Below are 22,597 nucleotides of genomic sequence, written 5' to 3' on the forward strand. Positions count from 1 at the left end.
CTCTGAGTCTTATGATATAAATTCGACTGTATTGATGATGAGAAAAATTATAAGTAAGCATTTTTGATGCATTATGTGAAAGTTGCAAAGAATTTGCATTCTTTAAAAATAGAAAAAGTTCTGATAACAGTTCTTGTCTTTTGTCGCTGATAGGTACCTCTTACACCATTTCTTTGGTGAAGGCTATTCAACAGTGGTGACTTCTTCCAATCGACCACTCCACAAATTATTACCTCTGGACTCCCAACTGACACCTTGCTGGAGGCTAGAGCTACGGAGACAACTGGAATTGTGCCCACTTTCTTCAAGGTTTTTTATTACACGGAAAAAAAAAAAAGAAAAAAAGATGAAGTTGGGCAAAGTGGAGTTCTGCCATTTTCTGCAGATGCTAGCTCTTTTCCTGTGTCTTTCTGGGATGAATCAAGCAGAGCTCTCAAGGTCCAGGTCAAAGCCGTACTTTCAATCAGGAAGGACGAGAACCAAACGCAGCTGGGTGTGGAATCAGTTCTTTGTGCTGGAAGAATACATGGGTACAGACCCACTCTATGTAGGAAAGGTAGGGGATTTAAACAAACTTTGGAGGGTGCAGATGCTTGCTTGCTTGTTGATGTGTTTATATGGTGCAACTTGAAAATTGCAATTCTGTTGGTGTGATTGACTTAAGTAAGGATGGGATAAAGTCATAGTTTGAAAATGAAAAATATTCAGGACTTCAAACCAGCAACACATTACATCCCTAGGGTCTACATATATATTAGCTACGCTTCTTTAAAGGAGCATGATAATGAAGGTGTTTTACCACCATTGATAAAAAGAAAATATTTTATTACTAATATTAGTTGGATTTTTTACATAGGGAATAGAGAAAGGTAATGATGAATATTCTCTTATAAGAGATAACAGCTAGTCCTAGAAAATAGATGTTCTGTGTTATGTTGTTTGCTTTCTGAAGATCAGCACTGCTTAAGTCAAGAGAGAGAGAATCAGGGATCCGGGGGTGTGACAAGTAAAAAGGAGGGCATGTCTGCATTACTGCTTTGCTTTGACGTTGCCTGGCTGACAGATTGGCACCTTGGGGGCCTCGCTGCCCTCGGTGCATAGCGCAGCCTCGTGTCTTTACCTTCCCTCTGACGGGCACTGGGCCAGCGCAGAGCCAGCCCTTACATCAGGGCATCCCAAATGGCTCATTTTGTGCACCCGTCGCTGCACATGGAGCACGCTGCGCACAGCTGTGAACCAAGGCCTTCTCTCATTCACTGCCTTCTGCTGGTGGGTAATATGCTTCCTTCAGAAATTATGAATGAAAAAAAAATACCAAAACCCAAACAAAAAACCCTCTTGTGTTTCTGTGTAACATTTATGTGTAATCATCTTACTGAAGGAAAACCTTATTTTTCCATGTAATATCAGAATCAGTAAATAGAGTTTCTCATTAAAATATAGCAAACCCATAGGAAACAAGGGAGTGACAGCTTTTGGCAAAATGGCATGCTTACATTAAAGGAGATGAGGTAATCTGAAATCTACCGCTTCAAATATACAAGTGCAATGAATTTCAGCTTACTTAATTCGTCTTACTGAGACAAAAACTTTGACGTTTGTGTTAACACAGTTAAGCACTTAGAATTTAATCATGCCAACTGAATAATCAAGTTAAATAGGGAACTCCTCTCATGATTACAGCTATGGTTGTGTTTATGTGATTTTCTGAACTGAGGCTCATTCTTTGAACAATTCAACCCCTAAAAAATGTGCTGGAATCAGAAATATCATCTCTTATTACAGTGGTCCTGAAGGTTTTTGTTAAGTTTTAGGTTATGTAGCAGTTTCCATTCTGATGCCATGCAGCTGCTACTTGGCTTTGTAAATTTTGTCTTTTAGGCAAATTTGTTCTAAGGTTGGAGCTTCTCTTGTGCCTCTTTAAAATGGCTTATTTGGCATTTTTGCCCAGTGATAAAAAGGGAAGTATGGCTTACAAATTAGAGTTTCTCTCCTGGAAAAGAAGTGTCTTTAAATACTCGACTGGAGACTGCTTTTGATCTGTAGCTATTCTCATATCCATTTGGTTGCTATATTATGGCCAAAGATGCTGTGGTAGCGCTAGAGTACATGATATTTACATGTATGTGGTTATTTTTAGCTTCACAGTCTGCTCTTTCCTGTCCTTTACAGGAGTCTTAGCATTCATAAGCAGATATCTTCTAAAAAAAATACCTTTTTTTTCTGAAACAGGCTGTGCCCAGTCTGCTTTTGAATCAGCAGTATGAATTGTTGGCTCAAGAACTCACGTTTGTACCAGCAATTCATTTTGTAGGAAAAGCAGATTAAAATTTGTCCTTGCAAAAGGAAGCCCATCTTTCTGGAAGCAGAGCCCTTGCTGAGCATCTTATAAGATAAGACATGCCCAGTTCCTAACCTTGCTGGAGCGGCTTTTTACTGTGGAGTTCCTGAGGTGCAATCATGACCGAAACTGCATTCCTGTGCAGGGGAGCAAAGAGGTGAAGAAGTGATTTTCTTTTTGTATGTTAACATATTATGTGTAGCACCACTCTGAAGTGAGCAGCAGTTGCCTTCCTCCCCCTCTTCTCCCTTTAGAAATATTGCTGTTCTTGTTTCAAATCTTTTGCAGATATTTAGGGACTGAGAAGGCTAAGATTTTGTTAGGAAGGTTAGCTATTTTTTTTCTTTTTTTTCTTTCTTTCTTTCCCCTTGGTGAGAAAGCGATGGCAAGAAAGCTGGCATAACTCACTTCTCTCATCAAGTGAAGTGGAAGCAGCAACCAGACTCTGCCTCATGTTCTGCAGCATGCTCTGCTCCTGGGGAGGTCAGTCCTGCACTGCTCTCTCTTCAGAATGCTTTGCAGGGTGCCAATCCAACTGCACATCCAGCAACCTTCCTCCAGATTTTAAGGGCTGTGAGATAAAAATGCTTCAGAAACACTCAAGCAAATGGAGCTGCAATACGGAACATTTTCTCCTCACCGCTGTTCAATTTTACGAAGCCCTAGGCACTTCTGTGTGTAAGGCAGCATGCGGAGAATGTTAGGGTTATGTGGCAATTGTTCGAGAGTCATGAAATACCAATGTTAATTCCATGTTCAGCATTAATTCTCTTCTCCTGGGTGTGTGCATTCTGACACTTTAATTATATGATCATGCAGCATAAAATCCTATTCCTTTTAAATAATGTAACAGGATTCCTGTTCACCTCAGTAAGATGAGTTTTTCACTTACAATAATTTTTCAGTGTTTTCATGTTTGTTTAACAAGACTTCAGATCCATACCTGAGGTACATTGCAGCCTTCCTTCCTCCATCCTTGACATCTATTTATTGTCAGAAAGGGTTTGTTAGTTAGTTTGTTTTTTAAATGCACTTATTTCTCTTAAGGCAGCAGGGCCTGTTTCTCTCATCACTCTGGAGAAACCTCTGGAGGGGTTCCATTAGTTTTACACTAATAGGAGTCAGAGGTGACTGAGGTTTTTTGCTTTTCTTTCTTTTTTTTTCTTTATGTAGGTCTTTCCTCTCCATGGTATGAATTTTAATCGTCTTGGATTCAATCCTGAGTAATTCTGAGTGCCTCTTGGGAGGTGCTCAACATGTAATCAGATTGTGGACTGAACCATATACAATTTCTTTCTGTCCGTCAGCAGAGCATATGTTATTCTCTGAAAAGGCTGGAACATTTAACTATTTAGCCCATTTACCTGTTCAGATGGGTGCTGTTATCTTCCAGACATGCCATGCAGGAGAGGTAGTTAACTATGATGCTAATTTAGCTAGAAGCATAGGTGACTTCTGTTTTATGGAAAATGTTTACTATTGCTTGGTAATAAGTTTTGTGAAATGCCTTGCTCTTTGTTTTCCATATAAATTACTTTAATGGAATCTATTTGGGCATAAAAATAATAGTACAGAACAGTTTTAAATTATTTGATACATAAACACCTAAGGAAAAAGTGTGTGCTATTTTACTGAATATTTGAAAAGCTGTATACAATCATGTAATTAAAGTTTATATGGGTACACATTAGCAAATAGAGGTGCAGTTGAACTAGAACTTTAAAATTTTGTTTATCTTTTTTTGGTTTTGTTACATAACTGTCAGACATCTAGGGTTTGTTTTTGTTTGAGGTTTTCTTCCTCTTGTTTTTGTTACCGTTGGGGGTTTTTTTGGTTGGTTTTTTTTTTTTTTTAATTTCATTTTACCATTGTCCTCCTGCAGGAGTGTCAGTCTTCTCAAAAGCATTATAATGACATAAAGTCTCAGCCACTAATCCTTTCATTTTTCTTGTTAAAAAAACCCAAAATCAATAGAAGGCCACAAATAAAGCTGAAGAAGTGAAACAAGGCTGTGAAGTCCACATGAGATATTGACTGATGGCTGGTTTCACTGTTTTCTTTTGGATCTAAACCAAAACTCCTTTTCCAGTGGCTCTAAATTTAGGTATAGTTAAAGACAAGGACAGTTTCAGGCTCTTGGCTGAGTTCAAATCTTTTTTTTCCCCTGAAACCTCACTATGATGTGAAGGACTGAAAATAAAATAGAAAAAGACATAGGCTTGATTGAGCACAAACCCAACAGCTTGATAAGTAACTTTGAGAGATTCACTGGTACTTCTCAAAAATAACACTTTGAACTTGTAAGGTTCCCACATGTAATTCTTATTTATAATGTGTTGGGAAGGAAAGCATAAATCCTAACCTGCATTTTCTAGATGGTAAAATCAAGAAAAAAAAAAAGGTTAAATAGGTGGACTGAGAGCATGTAATTTGTTAGAACTCACAGTCATTCCAATGACTTCTAATTCCATTTTACCTGCCTCTTTGTTTTTATTCTAACTATTTTAAGATAAAAGGCTTGTTAGATTCAATTTTCAAACATGGACCAAAGTACATAGAAGCTAGTATTTGAATTTCTGTTTTCTGAAGTAGTACAGAATGAGTGAAACATTAAAAAATAAATGCACTGAGCTTAAACATTCTGTAGAAAATTGGTGCATTTTAGACAGTTTTCAGGTTTGTGCCAAGAAAAGGCAGGGAAGGGGCTTTTGAAGAAGCAAAGTAGCAAGAAGTGCATGTTAGTGTTGGCACAGAGAGTGGGTTGATTTTTCCAGCCTCAACATTTTGGAGGGAAGGAGGCCAGATAGGGGACAATACTGGGGTTTTTTTTGGTGTTTTTTTGTGTTTTGTTTTTCAAAGTTGTTAGTGAATGTGTCAATGGAGTGACAGAATTATTCACATATGATATTCATCTTTGATGTGACCTTATATCAAGCCATACAGATGTAGTCAAAAGCAGGGCTTTTTCTTCTTGTAGATTGTAGCCTGCTACTTCCAGATGCAGCTGATAACTTTTTGACTGACTTGGATAATAAGTGTCTTTGCTAGAATACTTTAAGGCAGTGAGTAGTGCAGAAGCACTGGCCACTCAATGAATGTCAGACTGATATGTGCGAACATCAGCTGCTAAGAAACTGAGGGAGCTTAATCTTTGAATGAAAGAGCTGAGGATCTCTGAATAGAAATTAGCCCAAATAGTTTTTCATCTCTCTAGAAACTACACTACAGCAGTTTTACTGACACTTTGGGAAATGGAGAGGAGATGAGATGAAATTACGAAGGCTAAATGTACGTAAAAGAGGCTAGGCTGCCTCATTTGCAGATAAGGGAGCAGGAGGTGAGTTGGGTGCAATTCCCTGCAGAGCTCTGTCACTCCCTTCGTCTCTGGAGGCGGCCCATGGAAACCTGTGCCCTCTGCCCAGCCTCAGCCTGGGTTTTTGCCCTCCAAGCATGCTGCCCAAGATAAATGTTCACGTCTGCTCTGCAAGTTGACTCCCAGCAGAGAGAAGCTACAGCTCTGCACAGATTTTTTTTTTTCCTTTTCTTGTCTTTTTTTTTTTTTTCCCCACCAAGTACTTTTTGAAAAAAACCAAAAACAACAAACCGAACCCAAACTAACTATTCTTCATCTGTCATTGTGTACACTATGCGGAAAACAAAGATGGGATAGTAACTCAGAGAGAGACTTCTCCTTTGTTATATTTCTTGGTCTTTTTCTATTTATGTTATCTTTATTTTTAAAAGATTGGTCTTTGAATCACTGTTGTTTTATATGTTTCCTAAAGGCCATTTATGAAAGTAAAAAAGCAAATCTGCTGTATTTCTGATATTTATCCATCTCAGGATCTCTTTGTTGTTCTGTGCTATGAAAATTGATAACAGTTGACCTTTTAAGTAAAATTGGACATGCCATTCCTGTCAATGTTTTTCTACCAAAAATGATGCAAATGAAACAGATGAACAGACAAAATAGTCAAGTCCTGCTTACCTGCTTTGTGGATTAAATAGGTCTTGGTGAAGAGATGCTTCAACTATACAGCAGTGGTATGAATTTCCCATCTCAGCTTGTAATATGCAGTCACTAGTAGTGCACACTTTTTTCACTGGATAGTCACTGAGGGCTTTGAGTTATTCCATGCATTACTTTATTTGGATTACCCCAAATAACTGGGAGTTGACTGACAATCTGAATGTTTCCTACTTAGCATGCAGGGCTAAAGTGTCTCTGGGGAGAACAGTGAGATTAAGGCACACAGGGAGAATTATCCAAAGAGAGAACCTAAAATCTACTGCTTTTTCCTAGTTGACTTCATTAGTCTGCACAGCTATAGTGTAATTTCCTCTTTACCTCTTTATAGGAAGTCATCTTCTCACATAGCTGAGCAGATACAGAAATGGTTTTTATGCTGGGGATTTAAAGTGATGACAATTTCACATGCTTAAGCACTAAAAGACAATTTGTATGTAATTTCATTATTAGAAGCAATAATAGAGTTGAGAGGCTTATGGTTGGATACTGAACCAGAACATTCAGCTTTTTGATCTTTTAGTACAATATAGAACATTGATCCTTAACATGTGGCATTACAGAAGAGGAAGGTTAGTGAAGGTGATGACAACATCTGTAAATTAAGTAGCCCTCATCGCAGCTTTTTATTCAATGGCACAACCATGCTATTTATATAATCCTGTAATACCAGTTCTATGTTTCAGTAGACTAATAGGCTCTATCTGCAGTGCTCTGCTCTGAATTTCTTTTGGGCATTATTTAAAACTGTATTTTATGGGTCTCTGACAAAATAGAAAAGCAAGAGTAAAAGCTAATTTTGCAGTGATATGTAGATGCAAGTCTCCTGTATGCTTGACTGGTTATCAGAAAATGCCTTCTTTTCGTGAGAGTGTGAAATTTACAGTTTTTATGTCAGTCAAGTTCATGCTTTTTTTAGCCCTGTTCTAATGTTCCTTCTCTATTTAAGCTGCTGAAATTTTTAGTCCTCTAGTTCATGCTATTGGCTGTCACTCAACATCCAGTTTTACCTCCATCCTCTAGTCTCACAGTTGTGTATTAATGACATTGGAAATACAGCACTGTAAAACTAGGGCTACCAAGAACTGTATTTGTGTTATTCTAGGGCTAAGGAAGTCTAGACATGAACTGCATTCCCACTGTACTGGGCACAGTGCAGGCAAACACAGCCCCTGCCCTGAGGCAGTGGTCTTGTAGGACAAGAGGCAATAGCAATTTAATAAGTAACAACAGATTTCAGAGAAATATGCAGACATTTGTCAGCATCCCAAAGACAGCTTAAGAACAACAGCTCCCTATTGTTTGCTATGGAGATAGAATATTATTTGTTCTGAAAACGAGAATAATGAAACAGTTTGAAACATCAACAGATAACAGGAAGTTATTTCCTGCCTTTATTTTCCATCCTTTATGGATGATAAGTTAGTTGAAATTCATAATTGCAGATCTATTTGATATCTGTTAGTACAAGACTACTTCTTTAGACCAGTGAAGATAAAATATATTTTTCCATTGCTTTCAAAAGATCAAACTGTATATGCTTTAAAGTTTGCATCTTGTAGCCTACTATCTCACCAAGCTTTTCCATGTTGCCTTTTTTCTTATACCTGTACTGTTAGACTTAAGTCTGTCTACAGACTTATTGGGCAATCATTCCATGTACTTAGTGTTTTCCATGTGTCATAGTCTGAAAGTGCTGCCAGGACTATTGCTGCCTTGTCACAATTCTTCTGCTGAATTTCTTCTTTGTTCCATGCTATTGTTTTGGGTTATTTGGTGTTTATTTTGTTTTTGTGGCATTATTTTGTTTAATATCACACTGCACTTCTCAAGTTCCTTGTCTTTTTTTTTTAGTAATCACTTAATAAAATAGTACTTTTTTACACATTTCAGGTTTTACATGCTAACTTGTATCAGTTAAGGAGAGGACCTTGGACAACATATTTAGAGATCCTGAAAAAATTAGGGAATTGTTCTGTCATGTCCAATAAGTCAGACATAAATATTCTAATGATAAGTCCTGGAATATCTCTGCAGTATAATCTTTCTTCTCTCAGCATTATTTGTTTCCTTGGAAGAGATGGTTGAGCTAAGTGCTAATGGTGGAACTGCTGAGAGAAGAAAGAAGTTAATACACTAGGTTGCTCACTTCTCTCATAATAACTGTTAGCTGTCTTATGCTACCAGCATCTTCTCTGTCATTTTTGCACTGGAAGAGTCACTTGCTGTCACGTAAATTAGAGACCAGTAGCTCTTAGAAAAAGCAGTGGAGTTCATGCTGTTAAGAGAGCTCTAATTCTGTCCCAACTGTCCAAACCATGGTGGTGGTATGAATACTAGCCTACACCACGAGCAGAAGTTTGAGGAGATCATAATGCTTAATCTCTCATAGCTTCAAGGCTATAAACCAGTTAAAAATAGGGGGCTTTTGCTTACGTGATATTAAAAATATGTTTCCAGCACCTAGGTATAGATCACTTGACCTGAATCTATAAATGGGAACCACTTTAACCTTCTCAGGCTAAGTGTAAACACCCTGATCACCAAAATCAGTAAATTTGCTCATAAAATTATACAATATTTTTAGGATTAATTCTTGCAGATGTTTTTGAATCAGCTAAAAAATTACTACTGTTAATAGATCCTTCCATGTTCAAGTATTTGCTGGTGCTACAGCCCTATGCTGTTGCAAAAGTGATATTATTTATGTGGGTGTAAAGAACATAGTATGTTAGTAGTACTCTATAAATAATAAACAATATAATGAAGAATAAACATTATTTTATCTTTCAGATAAATAGGCATACCAAGACAAATATATCTGTTTTGCATATAGTATTTTGTGTGCAATTATTCATGTACCAGAACATACAAAATATACCTTGCTGGCTCAGCCTAGTGCTGTCTTTTTCAGAATGCTCCTCTTGGAGAAGAAGGTAGCTCTAAACATACGAGAAGGTGGCAGAAGTTTTTTTTTAATATGTGTTGTTTATTAAGTTGTGCTGTTCATAGAGTCACTGAAGATTTAATCCAGAATCCTGAGATCAGTTTTATCAAACCTAGTAAACCATTTGTGAATATTAATTTTAGGATACAACCATCTGGCCATTTTAAAATTGAATTTTTAACTGATCTTTTATTCTGTAGGTTAGTGAAAAAGGAATACTGAGGACTGATTGACAGCAGGTAGCAATATGTTTCATATTTTGACAAGGAAAAAAAATGCCTTCCTTTCATATAGTCATATAGTATTCTTAGAACACTGAAGGTTTGCATTATGGTGTTTCAGATGGGTGAGTAGGGTTTATATTGAGAAATACCTAAGGGCGGTCTGACATAATGTTTTGCGTACATAACAGGAGATTCTTTGGCCCTCTCTGAGTAGAAAGAAATAAATTTAATGCCACTTTCTAGGTGATATAAGGAGATTTTGCTGCATAAATTCCACAAAATGTTACCATAGTCATACTGTCCCATTTAGTTTTCCTGTTCCTGTAAATCATGAGAAATAACCGTAAGGACTGTAGAGACATGCAATTTTGTTGCTGTGGAGTACATGTGAGAAGAATTGAGCCCACAAAGTTATTTTCCATTTGAAATGTTTCTAAAATATGGAAAATCGGGTACTTGCATATATGTGTAAGGGTGATAAGCTGCTTAAGCTTTTCATACTAAGGTACCAAATTGTAACCCTGCTGACGAGGCAACCAAGCAATTCCTTTTCCTTAAAAAGTAGGCAGATGCTGTATTAGGCAAAGTTTAGCTTGTTATTCTGTAACAATGAAAAGTTTTTCAGACACAGTTGGGAAAAGCAGATGGTCATTTCTTAAGTTCCCATGCTCATTAAATTAGCAAAAATTAGCAAAATACTTTAGTTGTCTTTCTTACACAATTTACACACATTATATGGGCAGAGTAGGCATTTGGGAAAGTACTTGATGTACTTATGTTTCTTTTTTTAATTTGCAGGGCTATAATGCTGCGTAGCGTTAATAGTAAAAATAATTACTCTTGTTCCTGGGTGTTCATAAGCTTCATACATGTGTAGACTGTTGTTCTTTCCACCCATCTTTTACCCTTTGCCACTTAAATATTGCTTAGCCAAGCAATATGTCTTTCATGCTCTTAAAGTTCTCCTCATTAGTCAGCACTGCAGTCCTATGTTGTTCTTTACTGCTTTTTTTGTTTATTCCCTCTATTTTCTCAGTATCTTCTTGACAAGAAAAACACCGTAAACAAAAACACTGTATTATACCTTCAGCTAAACAGGAAATAAGCCAAGTGAAATTGTTATTTCCTGTCTCAATGTATGATTCAAATTGCACAATTCACGTTTCTTTCTTTGCAAGCTCCTGTCCACTACTCCTGTCAGGATCTTAAAGCCTTATTGCTTTTCTGTTTCATTCTTTCTATTGAATAAAGTGTACGCCTGAGTGCATATCAATCCCTGCTGAAAAATTTGGAGACCAAAGGAAATATCAGTTGTTTAAAAATTGTTTCAATTTATCTGTTTTAAGAGACTGGAACGATAGCAGTGATGGAGTGTATATGTAAATGTGTGCGTATGTGTCTTCGTTTAAGGCTCAGGGCAAACCCAAATGAAACAGAGCAGGATTTCTCTGTATTGATCCCTCCCCTCCCCTCCCAGGGAAGGATAAAAAGGGAATAGAGAAGAGATGTTTCACACAAGTTTGGAAACTAAAACTATAACCAGTTTAATGAGAAAATAGAGAAAAGGAAAAAAAGGAATTAATAAGGGACAAAGGATATTTAACTGTATACAAAACCTGATCCCAGTAGTCCCGAGAGGAAGTGTCCGAGCAGTTACTCGTGGCCGCTGTGACTTGTCACCAGGGACTGCAGTGGTGCAGGGGAGTGGATGGTGGTAGATGTCACCGAGCACGTGGAGGTAGCCCAGCTGTCCCGAGATGCAACGCCAGGCAGTCCAGGAAGGCAGAAAATACCCCTAAATTTCCAGCCTCGTTTTTGTTGTTTGTGGGTTGGTTTTTGTTTGTTTGTTTGTTTTTCAAACTGTGGCCAGAAAGGGTCACAAACAATACTGTTCTCTTACCCCTCAAGGTCCTACAGCTACCACCTGTCCTTCCCTTTCAGGCTGTTACCCCTTAAACCATAACAATATGTATATATGTATAGGAAACAATGGAGCTGCCTTACATTAAGGAATAATTCCCGCTTGTACCGACACATTTATTAAATTCAGATTTCTCTTAAGATTGAAAGAAAATTTGAAGATTCTGGTCTTAATGCTATCTGGAAAAGGACAATTTTAAGAGTTTAAGAAAAGATTAAGCATTCCAGAGAGTAAGTCTGAGAATGCAAGGACTGTGACAAAGCAATATGCTATGTTTTTCTCTCTCCAGATCCTGATGTAAAGCTGAAGAGAACATACCAAAACAATCAGTGAAAATATTAATTTAGATTAAGGTATAGCAATCATATGTGTAGGTCTTGAGTCCCTTTGCTCTTTGCTAGGTATGCTATATATATGTATATGGGGCATACATTTATATAAGTTATATCAAGTCACCACACAGATGTTCTAGAAAGAAGGCCTTGTAGGTACCAATGCTAGCTTACATAGTTATGTTAACACAGATGGGAGATGAGGGCAGGTAGCCAGAGATCTGGTAACATACAGGTCTGAGAAGTGTGCAGGAGACTAGGTCTATTACCTAGCAGATGCAGTTGAAAGAGACAAAAAAATCAGTAAATCTCATTTGTAATCAGAAGAGTAAGATGCTGTATAGAATGAGGTAATCCATGATACAAGATAGTAGCAAAATCAAATATCATCAAGACTAAAACTAGGAGAAAAGAGATTTTATGTTTCTTTTCTGGGAACAGGTAAACAAAAGACAAGAAAGGAAATAAGTAAATATTTATTATAAAACATTACTAGATAGGCTTAGATAATTCATTATTTGCTCAAACAAAGCCTAAAACATGAACAATGTGGTGCCAAACAACATAGAACAAGAAAGAAAAGCCTTCCATCAGTAGAAGTTCCAGGAATTACTGGGCAAAGATAGTGGGGATAAGCAAAAAAGCAATATGCAGATTTGAAGGAGTCCAAGCAAGTCTGAGCTCTCAGCAGATGGATATAAGGATGCGAATAAGTGCAGCTGTCAGGGCAGCAACTGGGCCATGTCCAGACTATTTTTAAATTAAGAGCTGAAAATCAAAATTAATGCTCTCTTCTACCACTAAGGAAGGCAGCCTGCACCTTACCAAGTAAATTTGTGTTTGGAGTTAAGTGGGTGAAACAATGACACGCATGGGTTTTCTTGGTCTTTCAGAACCTCAGTAGACACCTTTTCTTCTAGACTGGTATTTGATGTATATAATTTCATGTAACTGTATTTCCTTCAGTCTGTTTTCAGGCTACATGAGAATTTTTTCCTGCAGACTAATTTCAATGTCCCGTCAGGATTAGATTTTATTCCATACTATGTAAGCCACAGTATCACATTCAGCGATTTCCCTTCATCTATTATTTAAGTAAGTAGAACTAGGTAGAAGACAACTGTCCATCCTGCTAGTCTGATGGCAAAATCATCTTTTCAAAATGTTTGTTTGCCAATTTTATTTCTAGTAACACAAAATGAAATCAATGTCTGCTTTTCATGTGGGATGATGCAGACTGAGGGCCCAGGTGCTTTGTCTTGCTTCCAAAATATCTGCCAAGCAGGCAGTGAGGTTATGAGGAAAACAGAAAGATTAAGATGTTTGCCTTGATGACAGATTCTTCTGAAACACTTAGAGATATAAGGGTCTCTGTCTGCAGACTACACTAAAAATTCAAGTTATTTACCTTTGCTTCTGAAATAATTTTATCTCCTATTAGTTACAGTGGCCTACCTTCCCGTTCTGACCATTTCATGTGTGCTTTGTACTATGCTTAAACTGCAAAGACCAATTTGGAACACAGTTTTGGACTGTAACAGGATGAGCTAACAGGTTGTGGATCAGATTCAATTCTCTGGAAAATTACTTTGTAAGGTAATTAGCAGGATACAGGGGAAACATGCTGCAGCCTAACCGTGAAGGTCAGAAGAGTTAAGTTTATTACACTAACAAAGTGATCAGCAGTATCACAAATTTTCCTGAAGTCAAAAACTCTTGCACCTGTAAATAACCTTTACTGATAACAGAACTCTGACAGAACCAATACAAGCTCAGAAGTGCCATCAGAGTGTAATGGGGTGAAACCAGATCTTCATTTCCCGTAATTACTTAGATCTGTTGGAAATGTAAATACAAGTGATGATGAACATTACGTTCAATGCTTTCCTAATCTATTTTTGAAATCAAAGTACACTTTTGGTTTTGTTGGTGGCAACAGAAGCAACACAATAAAATAAGACAGATTTTCTTAGTATTTTAATGTTTTAGAGTTTATTCAATAATCTTTGGTAGAGGATAACATTTTTTGTGAGAGATGCTTTGGAAAGCAAAGTAAGAGTTGTTCTGTTCTTCATACTCCTGAAGTTGTGTGTCTCATTAATCAATAGACCCAGCTGTTTTGCTGTAAGCTTGGGCTCAATTAAAACATTCAATACTGTTAATTCTTCAGCTGAAGATTTAAATGCCTTCATGGTGGAGCGTGGGACTGTCAGAAGCAGCAGCAGTTTGCCATGTGGAAAACAGCAGCTCAGGGCCACAGGTTTTCACATTGACTTAGAAATCCAGGATGTCTTCATTAAATACAATGTTCTAATATGTGCCTGATTGTTTACAGAATAGCAGAAAATTTGCTCTTAGTAGTGGCTGTATAAAATTATACTTTGTTACTAGATGAATTTTATGTGTGAACCACACCTGCCTGTTCTGGTGATAATTTTTTTTTCTACTTATTATTGCTATTAGTCCTGCTAAGCTAACGCAGCTGAGAGACAGCAAACTGCATTCTATTATATCTTGTGTCATCCACAGACGGGTTTGTTATGTTCCACTGAGTTATACCTGCACAATCCAGTTGTAAGCTATGGTACCATACATTTTTACAATGAGAACAGAATCTGAAGATGGCAGAGGTTTTACTTACTTATGTAACAGGAGGCATAAATCATCTGCTGGAAAGAAAGATCTTGCCTTTACGAGACTCAGTCAAGGTTGCAATACAAGCAGCTTACATATAACTTGTTCACTGAGTCTTTTTGAAACGCAAGTCACAGAAGTGCATTGCTGGTGTTCTACTACCACTTTCAGCATGCAGCATGTCAACAGAAAGCCTATTTACTGTCTAAATGCCTTTTTTAATGATCAGATTGGTTTACTTGTTAATTCAGTTTTTTCTTTGCCAGTTAACATTGAATTCACTAGATTTCCTATCAAACAACTACTCTCTTTCCACTTTTACCACCTTTTTGTGTATACACAACAATATGGCTCTGTTACTGAACTGACATGCTTTCTCTTTGATAAAAAAATGGAGAATTTAACAGTGCATTCTAGTTACTTTGTGCTCTTTTATCGCCATTGTTTTTTGCTTTCCAGTCTTCCACATGTTTTAAAAGTAGCTGCAGAGCAGACTGAAAGGTATTCCTTATATTGTGCTGTCATGAGCACTGACTACCAGTGTTTGATCCCTCCTGTGAACAACATGCTTTAGAGTTTCTTATGTATTCTTCACTGAAAACAAATTTTAAGAAACCCTGAACAATCTTTTTTGCTTTCTCATAAATTTTGTTGAGCAAATGCGAGTAGAGATTAATGCAGAAAAAAAAGAAGCAGCAGCAATAAAAAGGATGTATATAGGAAAAAAATACACCAGTACTAGCCAACCACAAAGTCCCTGAAGGGCAGAGAATCTGAGACCAGTAGGAGCACAAAAGATTCATAAGGTAAGAATACAAGGAATAGAGTATGGTTCAAGATACATGCCAGTCTTTGAAGATGTATATAAACTAGAGAGAGTTGGGGAATATAAATTTCAGCTGGGATTTTTAAGTAGAATTTTCTGTTCTCTTCAGAAAGCTTTATTTAAATGATATTTGAAATTTATACATCCCTGACCTTGATTAGTTTTACTCATCTGCTTGTGACTACTTTACAGAAATTTTATTTATTTGTATTTTCTTCACAAGCTAGGTTTCATCTATTTATAATTGATATAACTTTTTACTAATCTGCCATTGTATTTAAATGGCAATTCACACATTTTTGAAGGGAAAAAGTACAGAAAAATGGATAAGAGCTTTCTGTTTCACGTGCACAAAATGTTTACTGAATTTAAAATAACATTTTTTTTCTAAAGATACAATTTTTTTTGCAATATCTGTTAATGTACAAGACTCGGAACTCTATGAATAGGGATATAATTAATTATTTGTTTTCCCTTAAAAATATAGGAGCAAATCCTCAATGAATAGGAATTGCTCTCTCCTTCCAGTGTATAGAGCTGTGATGAGTTACACACAAGCCATGTAGAACTTCCCTAAGGGGGGAATATTTAGCAGTCTGTTAAATTAAGTGATTGTTTTAATGGACCACACAGAAGGTGTGAGACAAAAGTGAAAATGCCTTGAGTATAAAGTTCTGAACATTACAATTGTTGACAGAAGGCCTATCAATGAGATGGTAATCCTGTAAAAATACAGAAAAATCAGATTGCTTGTCGAATTAGAATTGCTTTAATATGAATGCATACAAGGGGATAGCAAAGGAGCTGGAAACTTTCCATCTGCTTTGTATACAAAGTGATTAGATTGTGATCACTTAGTCCAAGAGGATAGAAATGATGCACAATTCTGCCAGGATGAGACATGCAAATTGGATCAATTAAGCTTTGAGAGTGCTCAGACAATCTGGTAGAGAAGTTTACATGCTGTGTCAAGTGAAACTTAGCAAAGATCAGTCTTGAATGCTGGGGACAAGTATTATAGTGATTTAAACTCTAATCTCCAAGAGTAACTCATTGTTTTTGGATTCGGTTATAAAACCGATCAGATACTATAATAAAACAATCGGATATGCTAATAAAAGATCCCTTTAGGAGATGTTTGATAGTGTACACAAGAACTAAGACAGATTAGTAACAGTCATCTGAGTTGAAACATTTGAGGTAGATGAAAGTAAATTCAGATGACTGATCTTGTTTTCAGTTCATGGAATACACAATATGTATAACTTCTGTAAATTCATGTTGACCACAATGCTTCAGAAGCAGGGAGTGGTCTCATAAGGAACTCATTGTGTGCTCTATTTTTGTTGAACTAGAACTCACTCAGACAAGGAACAATGTGAAAGTGGTCATTAGATAAGAAAGCTTTAATTTCTTCAGGGACCTTCTAGGAATTTGAATTATATATCCTATGCAACGTCTTTTTTAGTGCAAAAGATAATCAAAGGGGTCTTTATGTAAATTGAAAGTTCTCAGTATATGTGAAGTATTGGAACCTCCAGAAATTACGTTCTGAAGGAAGACTTAGAACGTTTCAGTGGAATCCAGATGGCTTTTAGAATTAGAAAGAGGTCTGCACAACTTGAATTTTAATGTAGATTCAGCAACTATACATGACCAACATAAAGTAATGCCTGCCACTTGAGTATGTTCTCATAATTTGTTTATCAATGGCACATAAATTAATTGTGTTGCCAGCAGTTAATGGCAGTGAGTAAGAAACACAGCAAGAATATGTTCTAGTGAAAACATGAAGAACAGATGTAAAAACCTGGGTTGGCATCAACATTGTACACAGCAAAACTTGTATGTATGGATTTTTTTTTTTTTTAAAAGCAATAAGTCAATTTCAATTTTCATCCATAAATATCTCCTCTCATCATTGAAATGTCAAAGTATGACTTAAGGATACAAGGTGTAACAACTACATAAGAATTTGATAAGTTTGTCTTTACTAAACACCTGTCGTACTCACCAAAATAGAAAAAGGCACCAGGAGACCACTACCCTTTCCATACAGCTGTTAAAATCCTTCTAAAGTGGAAGGCTTTACAATTAACCTAGTATTGTTCATGTTAAGGCAGTTTGTTGTGGTTTTGAAATACTAATGCATTAACTTCCCCCTCAAATGTTTTATGAAGACCAACACAAAATGCTGGCATTAAAAGCATTTCTTTCCCAGCCCTTAAGCCTATGGAGTAAAAAAATGCCTATCAAAATATGAACTACTATCTTGAGATCAGTCTAGTTATATCTGTAAATTGTGGCCTTCCTGCAAATTTGAATGGTTTAAAAAAAAATAAGAAGAAATCAAACCTTTTAAAGTATTTATTCGCAAAGGATCACTTTAAATGATCTGAACATTTTAAGGCAGACTTTCAAATGTCCATATTTACTGTGCATACCCTGCTTCAGCTTGTTCTGAATACTCAACAGCTACAGTGTGAATTTATGTAATGGAATTACTTAAGCTTTCAATTCTGCCTCTTACAATTAGTCTATGTGATGCACATTGCTGTTCATTAAAGCACTCTTCCTTTGCACAGGCATTAAGGCTCTATTTCAGAAAGGCGCTTAGACATATGCTTACAACCAACTTTCATGAGCATTAAGCAAGTCCTGACATGCTGTACAAAGATAAGGATGATTTCCTAATTCAGAGAATTCTAAAACAGAGATTTAATTTGATGTATCACATGGTTAAATTTCTGTACTCTTTGGAGTAAATTTTGAACAATGGGCTGTTAATTAACTAGCCAATATATACAGATGGATGTATATGTATGTTAGAAACACTTTTGGGTAAAAATCAGTGTGATAAACCATCGTAAGTGACATATATAAGAGTAGGGGTGGGGGGAGGGGGAGAAAAAAAAAACAGAAAACAAATTGTCCTACAGCCTACTGTAAAAAAAGAAAAATTTATTTGTCATTCAGTGGTTTATCTTTACTGGACTGCAGTGTTAGTAATCGGTTATAGTAGTTAATAGAAAGCACTGCAGAAGTGTTAGGGTGTTTAATCAAGCCAGACTGAAAAAGAGATTCTAAATGAAATGTAAAGACACTGTCAACAGTAACTTGTGTTTTAAGATAAGTTAACCAAGGGATTCTTCTGCTCTTTTAAAGTGAACTCATTTCTAGATACAGGAGAAATATCTACAGGAAGGTATCTAATACTGCACTTTATTTGGTCATGCATTGTTTTTTCAGGTTATATTGTCATACTAGAATGAAACTGTAATGCTTTACTATAGATTTGAATTGCTGCACTTCTCATATTAAAAATTACTAGTTTTAAAGTGTTCTAGTAAAATTTTACATTCAAAATTCTCTTTTTTTCCCTTATTTCCTTGTCCTACCATCATCTCTAATCAGTTATGACTCTCTCCCCTTCACTAATTATGTGTGATACAGGCATTATGGCAAAGTCTTAATTTTGCACACTAAACCTAGGAGTAGTACCATTGATCTTAGTGGGAATATGTATGGGATTAGATTTGTGGAAATGCTTTGAGAAATATCTGGGTGATGTGAAATATTTTGTAACATAGAATGAGTATGATCATAGGAAGAATTGTCAGTTTTAAGTTGACTATAAATCTTTCATGAAAGTCAGCAATAAGTATTGCATTTATACAAACACAGGAAACTTTATAAAGAAAGGCAATAAGAATTTAATATTTAGGAAGCAAAAGATAATAACAAACATTGATGTCCTGACATGTATATTATAATTTATGTATGTTAATAATTGAAATGTAGAGCAGCATGTTAATTCTACTTTGTTTTGACTGTTGTTTGTTGTTGTGTGTGTGTTTGTTTGTTTATTTTCTTTTAACAAATCCTTAACTGTTTTCAGGCAATTATAGGTTAGTGTGGTTGTGGAGCCAGTTAATTACATTTTTTAATGTGTTTTAAATCTTTCATCATTAAAATGATCGGGTCATGCTGTCTTCTGTAGTCCAGTACTTTATAAGCTTCTACAGACACAATTAGTCACAGTAATCACTTCAACTACTTTACAGTTACATATTTTACCATTGCCTTCTAGTCTGTCAGAGTTTCAGCACTTCCCACTAACAAGCAAGGTAAGATTATGAGCAGATTTTTAGTAGCATTGAACTTTCAAGAGCAAATGAAATTTGAGGAATTGGTACAGCATAAAACCAAACCAAAAACAACAGAAAAGAGCTCTAAAGCCTCCAGGTATATGTTCCTTGGTATTAATGTCCTTTAGAAGCAAGTTCCAATCAGAAAAATCATTCTCAACCAAGCAACACTACAAGCTATTTTGGATAGCTGAGGCAGAAACAGGATAATCACTCTAAACTATAGATCAATAGTTTGACAAATAAGAGATAATATAGGAGGTGTAATTTCCACTCTAAAATAAAGACATTCAGTACAAGTACATATCTGATCTCAGAAAATACTTTAATACCAAATGAATTTTTGTTTGTAAATTTGGTATTATTGATATGGTACTCAAACAAGAAGTATGTATGATTATTCTTCCCACTCTGCTATTACAGATAATTCTTTAGATTACAGAGTTAGATATGAAAAAATAGGTTCTCTAATATGCTCTTGTTTTCTGTGGTTGAAATCCTAGGCCTGAATTATCACAGCTAAGTAGAAGAAGAAATACGGGAGAAACAACTTTCCAATCAGCATCTTTTATCTATAAAAGTATTCATTTTGCATTATTGCAGGTATATAAATTCTGCTATTGCCTTTTATTGTTTCATCTCCCTGCTTTCCCTCTTTCCTATCCCATAAAGCAAAGTGCATTAATTCATGCATTGTCTGTCATAAAAAAGACTTAAAAAATAATTAATAGAAGGATTAACATAATTTTACAATGTATGGTAGTGAAAGAACAAAGTATTCACATCACTGTAAATATATCTGATTTTATATATATACATATATGTATTTCATTCAAGAAAAGTGTGTGCTCAAGAAACAGTTCTTTACTGTATGTGTATTAATATTATGCAAGCAGAGATTGTTCCATGTATAGTGAGGAAGTAATTTGAGAAGGAGTGAAGTTTCTTGAAGGTTCTGTTTCTGTAAGCTGCTACATGTGTGTAAACTGCCCATGGACATCTGCTAGCCCAGAGATACTCTTCTATGAGTTATACTAAGGTCTTTGGTATTTATTTGTCATGCTACATTTTTTAAGCCTGCTCCCTTTCACAGAAGCTATATGGGGGAATGCAGGGAGAACATTGTCACACAATTTTATTACACTGCCGAAATAGAGAGTAGTGACTTCAAGAGAATTTTGTCTTACAGCTTCAGTGATTCATGGCAACAAAATAAATCAAATCACTGGACCAGTAAATACACTGGTTGAATATATAACAGCAAGTAGTGTGGTGCATTATGAATAGATATGGATTGACTAAAAATACTACTGGTGTGTACAGAAGAGAACTTAGTCCCTTTCCTGGAGAATAAGTAATTGCAGAAACCCAAATACAGGTGTCAAGAATAAACATTGAGGAATTTGTAAATAGACTTTCACTCCAGTGGTGTTTTCAAATGGCTTAATTGTTTTAGGCACTTGTATGAATGAAGTTTGATTCATTCATTTCTTTAATAAAAAATTAAAACTATTTGGGAAAAAAAAGAAGCAAATTTTATACAGTAAGTTGGACAGCAAATCCTGGCTTGGTTTGTCAGTGGTGCGGTTTTTCTGAAATACTCAGAATGAATACTCCAAGGAATAAAAACTGATGGACTGAGAGTGGTTTGGGGAAAAAAAAAACCAAACCAAAACAACAAACCAAACCAAAACTGAGTATTGATCAGGACTGTAAGAATTTCAATGTGTGTATTGTTTAAAAACAGTGTGATTTGTTTTCCCCACTGTAAATTCTAACTAAATAATTTCTGAAAAGCTTGAAGAGTGTGTCTGTGTGAGATGAAAGCAGGTCTCTTTTTCCATTCCTGTTCTGAATGTGTTATGTTGCCTGCAGGCTCTTGGTGGTGCTACAATACAGTATTGCTGCCTCCCCCACCTTCAATAAATATTATGCAATTAGTATGTGATGATACAGAGTATACAGATGGCTTTTACCTCCCAAAGCTGCCAAACTGTCTTTTTAAGAGTGTGAATGACAAATAGTCATTTTGGAGAGTGACATGCCATGATGATGGCCCATTAAAACTCCTCAAGAATACTCAGCCGGCTACATATGCCCACTCAGCTCCATCTACAGCAGCAGCTGCTTCTGAGTTCCTCCTGTAGCTGCACGAATCTTAATGGGCTGGCTGCACAGTTCCCTGTTGCCACAGGGCATTTTGTGTTCTTATTAAAACTGAGGGGGGTTGGGAAGGCACAGATTTGTGAATACAGCATCTGCAGGGATTGGAAAAGAAGAGGACAGAAGAAGAAAATGAACATTTGTGTGTGTGCGCGCGTGCATGTGTATGTATACATATATAAATTAAATGTACACATACATTGTGTGTATATGTGTGTATATATAAATATACACAATCACTATATCATTGTCTATATAAAGAGCTAAATTAAATAAGTATACACGACAAAGAACATTATAGGCACAATTGAGTGTTATTAAGAGAAAAAAATTTCACAAAAATGTGACATGGTTGCTCTTATCACATCCAGTTTTCAGTATTTCCTATTAATTATTCAACTCACTAGCCATCAGATGACAGTATCTCTTATTCCTAGAGGGACGTTTCATCTGAACTTTTTCTTCCATTTAGAAGCCTTGGGGGCTTACTTAGATACTAACTGGAATGTTATGAAGTGTAATTTTCAGAATTTTAGTACTTCTATTTTGAATTTTGTTTGAATAATAATCATCAAAGAATTATAGAAGTTTCACTGTTCTCTTTCATGTTTCACCCCCCATTTTCAAAAGGTTGGCAGAATTAAATATTCACTTCATGTGGCTGAGGTGACAAGGTTATGCTCCTGGGGCACTGCTCAGTCACTTAAGAGTGTAAAAGCTATTTATTTTTCACTAAAACTCTTCCACCAGCTATTCTGAACCTTCTGCTGGGGAAACAATGCTGGGGAAGGAGGAGACAGTAAAACCGAAGTGCTTATTCCAAGTTTGATCATGGGATAGAGTAAGTCTGAGAGAATTAATAAAAGCTCTTATTATTTTATTTTTTTTTAGGCACATAACATACATTTTATAGCAGCAAAATGTTCAAAAATACATTAATAGGGGAAATAAGTTTGGGTTGTTTTTTGTTTGTTTGGTTTTTTCTATACAGAATGGTGCCTAGTTCATTCAGAACAAGCTAACACTTACGCTGC

General features: G+C 36.1%; 1 protein-coding gene across 1 annotated transcript in view; it reads left to right on the forward strand.

Moving 5' to 3' along the window:
* Nucleotides 1–346: 346 nt before the first annotated feature.
* The window catches only part of LOC104548681 (cadherin-7-like), a gene marked incomplete at its 3' end in the record, with an annotated part of 42,298 nt that continues 20,047 nt past the window's right edge, over nucleotides 347–22,597 (forward strand). Inside the window, exon 1 of the mRNA XM_010194770.1 lies at nucleotides 347–556. Within this exon, the coding sequence (XP_010193072.1) occupies nucleotides 347–556 (210 nt within the window). The remainder of the gene's footprint in view (nucleotides 557–22,597) is intronic.

This window comes from Mesitornis unicolor, unplaced genomic scaffold, assembly GCF_000695765.1.
Source record: "Mesitornis unicolor isolate BGI_N332 unplaced genomic scaffold, ASM69576v1 scaffold12801, whole genome shotgun sequence".
NCBI classification, from domain to species: domain Eukaryota; kingdom Metazoa; phylum Chordata; class Aves; order Mesitornithiformes; family Mesitornithidae; genus Mesitornis; species Mesitornis unicolor.